We start from the raw sequence: 6,000 nt of genomic DNA on the forward strand, positions 1-6,000 counted from the left end.
ATTGCATACAAAACACTTGTGCAATGCATCGTAGAATGCTGCTCAAGTGTGTGGGACTATACAGGGAAGGGTAGAATGAACAGTCATGGTTTGTTTGACAGTGCAAGACTGTCATGAAGATGCTGAAAGAGCTGAATTGGCAGACTTTTGAAGACAATCCTGAGAAAGCCTACTTACAAAATTTCAAGAACTGGCTTGAAGTGAAGCCTCTAGGAATATAATATAACCTTCTACTAACCACTCCTCTGGGGATTCTGAGGACATCATCAGATTAATTACAACACACACAGAGGCATTTACACAGTCATTTTTCCCACACTCCACAGGTGAATGGAAACCACTTCACGGTGGTTTGCAAAATGTAGAAAATTAGCATTTATGGGAATTGATTGTCTTCCCTCAGGTTTTTATCAACTTGAAATTATAATACTTTTATAACATTATCAGCTAAGTGAATGATGAACATTTCAGAATCAGTCTAACAAAGAATAATGAAACATTTATTTTGTTAGTGTATTTCATATTTTCTAAGCTTTCAAAAACATAGCATGTTCACTCTGAAATCAATGTGGTACTGCTATTTGAAATTGAAATAACTAGTTCTCTAGACTGTTGATGCTTTCAATTCTGTTAACAATGTATGTGAGCACCTGCAACAAAGTTGTTAATAAGTAGTCCACCTTCTTCTTCCCTAACAGTGTTTCCATCATAACAATGTGATATGAGGTGTCTGAATGAATTGCGCAGAGATGCCAACTTTCAACAACAGCTACACGTTGAAATCATACTCAACTTTCATTGCAAAAGTAATCAAAAAATGTCTTAGATTACTTGTATTGGCACCTTATGTTATGTGAAAACTGATAGTAAGTTCAGCTTTTGTTTCACGATAGCTCGGTGATCATTTAATATGTTATGTCACTCATTTCCTCCATTTCTTTTCAAATTTGTTTAGTAGTGTCCTAAGTCTTATGAATTATATTATTCACAGTAATATATTACTTATATTGATCATTCACAACATTATAGCCATCCATCCATCCATCATTAGAAGGAGCACACATAAGCCATGCGGAGAGTACAGCATGTTACAAAATGGAGAACAATGTTTTAGTGTATTACAGTGTTCCAACAGGGAAATGTTCTGGTTAAATATTTTCTTCATTAAATCATGAAAACTTGCTTAGTAGCTGACATGTTGACTTCATAATCTTAAAAAAAATTTAAAATTCTGGCATTATAGAGTCAAATGTGCATTTCTCCCTTCAAAAAGTAGGAGACATACAGCTCACTAGTCTAATTATTGTCAGGTTCAGTGCACATGTACAGAGTTAGCTTATTCTCAGTCCTTTTGTGAAAGAATAATTCGTACTAATATTATATGACATCTGCAAGGAAAAATTATTTACGAATATTGTCAGTGATCTTGCAAGATCTGACAAACATATCAATTTTCCACCAATGAAGTTGGACCAATTGCTACAGGAAAAAAGAAACACAGAACAGTCGGAAATAATGGATGTTCTACTTTCAGAAGCACAGGAGGAGATGTTCAACAGAATCCAAAAATATGAAATGATCAAAAGATATTTCTCGGAAAAAAGGCATATAACAGAGGCAACTTTCTTACATTTCCCTCTACACATTTCATCTTTACATAAACTTTCCATTTTCCAGTAAACTCTTAGGAGAAGACTATGATTGAAGTAGTTATGAGTTACTTTTTTAAAACTACTATTGGCTTTAGTGATTCAAGCTTTGCTTGCTGATGGACATTATTATCAACAATAACATAATCCCAAAGCACACACTATGGTTAGTTACGTTGCTGGAGTCGTCTTCATTAGTGTTCTGCCCAAAGTTAACTGTCCACATTTTCTTGTCTTCTACCATCCTCTTCAAGTTTATATAATTTGCACTTCCATTTAAGTCATTTATCATCTTGTATCTCCTCCTTCCTCTCAAGCTCCTCCCACAAACTAATCCCCCCGAAGTGTCAGTTGGCAAGCATTTCCATCTCAACGAATGCCCCATCCAGTTGTTCTTTCTTTCTTATAACTTGCAGCAGTCTTCTCCTCTCACCAGCCTTTTCAAACACACTTTCCATCTAGCTTGTCTGCTCCATTCTCCTCCACATCCACATATCCAAAACTTCTAGCCTTTTTTCACCCACTCACTTCAGTGGCCAAGTTTCTGCCCCCATAGAGTGCCACACACTAGGCAGACACACATGGAAGCCTTTTCCTCACACCTTTATCAAGTTTGCCACATAATAATTTTCTCTTTCAAATGAATGCCTCCTTCACTATAGCAATGCAAGTTTTCCCCTCCTGATTGCATCTCAAGTCTTGAGTGATGGTACTTCCATGGTACTCTTACTTGGGTATTAATAACTTGTCGTATCTAAATATTTGCCAGTCTCCTTCGTCTGCTGATCACTATACTCTTTGTTTTTGCTTCATTCAGATATTTTACCATATTATTTGCAGTTTTTTCACTTTCTACCATTAATATCATATTATCGGCAAATTTTATACATTCTTGTTCTCCTCCCGCCCTCTTCTTCCATCTAAGCCTTTCAAAATTGCTAGGATATACTGATGTACTTCTCTTAATTCTTTATTTCATTGCAGCTTTTAAAAAATGTAATATGTACTAAGTATGTCAAGTATTTTTCCAGTTATTTTTCATGCAAGTGTCTCAACTGGAGGAAAAGTGATTAGTCATGGTAAATTTAATAAATGTGATTTCTTTCTTCACAGGTTCAGCACAAGTCTACTGTACATGTAAAGGACAGACTCATAGTTGGCTGCCAGTTCTTGAACAGCAAGGGCACAGAGTTTTGCGTGTCATGTTATGATTCAGCAGAAATCCTTTGCTACAAAACATAACAATGATGATGATAATAATAATAATAATGTCCACACTACAGCCACGAGATTTTTACTTATACAAAGGTCAGCAGGATAACATGAGAAACATCTTGCACCAAGTCTGAGAATAAATCATTCAATGAACATTTAGCCTTTCATCGGGGGAAAAAAGGGCTGAGCCAGTAATGAAAATCACAGTTTCAGTAGATTCGTTGCAGTGATAATTAAGGTCTTTCAAAGGTATATGTTATTTCATAGAGGTTACAGAACTAAAAAGTTTTATTTGAGCTTCAAAGCAGTGAACAGATTCAATGTTTTTGTATCTGCAAGAAAGGAAGAAACAGGGTCACAAGCTTAATTGGGAAAAGGAATTGGCTATGCCTTTTCAAATAAACCATCCCTGAATTTGTCATAAGCAATTTTAGAGAAACCTTGGAAAACTTAAGCCCTTGTGTCCTGAATATAAGCTCAATATCTTACCCCTGTGAAGCCTCACCTGGTTTGTGTGTGTGGAAGCTAATAACATCTTAAGATATTGCCTAACATGTGCTTTTGGGAGACTGAATACTTTATTAATCACTAGATCATATAATTTGTCACTCAAAGGAGTAGGAGGAGACCAAAGAAGTACGGAATACTGTACTGTGCTCTCTCCCAAGAATATTGCGCATATAATGAAATCATGGGAGGAAAAGTTAACTTAGTAGCAGAAATGTTCCATCTTTCATGCAAGTTATGAGTGATTGAGACTGCTGTGAGTTTATATTAGCCTGTGGATCATGAATGTTCAGTGGGCACTGACAAACTTGAGCCTTGATTTAAAGTGCCCTTGTTCATCCTGGAACCACTGTATTGTGCAATGCAATTACACAAGGTTAAACTGAATTCCATTGACAAAATTAACTTTGTATCCGTATTGCACTGAATATATCTGCACAACAGTGCAAAAGTCGACAGCATTGTTTGGAAACAAACATGTTTCGTTCACTTACAGTACTTGCTGTTAATGCTAGAAATGTCCATTTTTCTGTTTGCTCTCAAGTTTGCATTCAGTACTGCTCGGTTCTATCTCCCTTTGTTTTTTCAGCAGTGTTAGTTGTACATTGACAGTTACACACAACAGTATGGACAGGTTTACTGATGAAGACTTGGCCAATATGCAAATTGTGTAGATGGGTTGAACGAATGCAATGAAGAAACGGCACAGCAGTGTTATTCTGTGATGTTCCAGCAGCCACTGCAACCATATCACAGTACTGTTCATTTGAGGGTTGCTGCACTACTCTGTATTTTGGATTGTACACTGCATTAAAGGCATCTCTCAAAAACAAAGATAACTGGGGTAACAAATCAAGTAAATCATCATCATATTATTATTACTCTGGAAATGGAAACCACAAGTCCTTTACTAAAATATTTAGAAAATATCACTCAGCAATCTACAAAATTTTGCTGGAGAAGTTCAAGTTCAGTTTTACACATTCATATCACCACCAAGTACAAATATGAACAAGAAAGTGTCTTCTTACACCCGACTGATGATTTTATGTGATTCATTTTGCTGGATGAAACTTGTTCTTGGTTGTGTTTTACTTTGTACGTGCAATGTTTTACATAGTTTATACAGTGCTGATATGTGATGAGCAAATATGGTATCAAACAAATGATTTTCAATGTATTAATAGATGCCCTGCAGAGTACAAATGATTCTGGAACAACCAAATCAACTTCATATCACTAACTTAATAGGAACATACGGATTAAATTGAACAGAATTACTTTTAGACAAGAACAATGTGAGTAGTCTCTTCATAAATGGGTTAGGAAGTATGGTCCAGAAGTGGCTGCATAATACCTAACAAAACTACTAATCATCAGCAACAATTGATTTTGTAATCACAACAACTGATACAATACATGAAAGCAGAACCGTTAGTACTGTGAAGTATTCACACTTCGGATATGTTTTTGTTCTCTCTTCCCCCTAATTATTTTTGATACTTGGGTGTTTAACATACTTCAACCATGTACTGTGCAAGTGTGCCGTAGAAAGATTTTAGTTCAAGATTTGAAAGGCAATAACCAGAGAATATCTGCAAAAATGTGTCTTACTGCTCAAGCGACCAGTGCTTGGATCATAAACACACAGATCAGAAAAATTGTTATGCATTTGGTGCTGTATATTAGTGTGTGTCTGTTGAAATAATAGTGCTTATGGTTATACAGAATTTGTCTATGTTTATGCGTAACAACTTGACTGTAAATTTATTTTCATTTGTTTTTGCTTATGTCTGTGTTATGGCACACATTTGATTCTTAGTGCTTATCTGGGTAAAAACAGTGATTCTTAATTGTGAAAATATTGTCTACTTTGTGTTTCTTTTTGTGCTTTATCTGTAAAACTACATATTTATTTAAATCAGTATTACAAAGGCATTTCTGTACTGTTGTAAAATATGAGCCAAGAACAAATAAAACTCGTACTACTAGTACTTGTAAGACATGTAGCGTGATCTCCATAATTGTAGCACACCACAGGAGAGCATTTTCATTTATGCTGACAATGTAAGTAGTAACTTCTCTGACCAACAATGGAGGAATGTACATTTCGGAACTAGCACTGTGTACTAGCGTCAGTTCTGTTCCAACTGCTCTCTTGGTCTTACACGTTTCCAGTTTAATATTTGAATTTCTCCCTGTAGCATATCTAGTATAATGTTTGTTGTAGGAAAGGTGCTTTGCTCTTAAACAAGTCTTTCGCAGCACATAAATATGAAACTGTGCGAAGAAAACTGTTAATTTAAATTGGAAGTCTAATTGTATCACAGTGCCTCTGTTGTTAATCAACTGATGAGTCCTCAACATCATCATGATGATAAATACTCCAGATCACCTTGGTACGGCACCCTCTGAAAGTGTTACACACTTCTACTAAGAAGTATAATTGGTCAAGTGTAGTTCCCAATGCTGACCAATTTCTTCTTCTAATACACAATAACCGCTTCTTTTTGGCAGAAAAAGGTGCAACGCTGCTGAAATATCCTGTAATTTTGTGAGACATAATGCAGCACCTGGCATATTCACTTTCATACTCCTGAAAGGAAAGTAGCCCCACAACATTTTGAAG

At 35.8% G+C, this 6,000-nt stretch overlaps 1 protein-coding gene across 1 annotated transcript in view; it reads left to right on the forward strand.

The window, feature by feature from the left end:
* LOC124789707 (WD repeat-containing protein 54-like) overlaps positions 1 to 5,208 on the forward strand; it is a 68,139-nt gene extending 62,931 nt beyond the window's left edge. The window contains exon 5 of the mRNA XM_047257159.1: positions 2,763 to 5,208. Coding sequence (XP_047113115.1) covers positions 2,763 to 2,891 — 129 coding nt within the window. The 3' untranslated portion in view covers positions 2,892 to 5,208. The remainder of the gene's footprint in view (positions 1 to 2,762) is intronic.
* Positions 5,209 to 6,000: the final 792 nt, after the last annotated feature.

This window comes from Schistocerca piceifrons, chromosome 3, assembly GCF_021461385.2.
Source record: "Schistocerca piceifrons isolate TAMUIC-IGC-003096 chromosome 3, iqSchPice1.1, whole genome shotgun sequence".
Lineage (NCBI taxonomy): Eukaryota > Metazoa > Arthropoda > Insecta > Orthoptera > Acrididae > Schistocerca > Schistocerca piceifrons.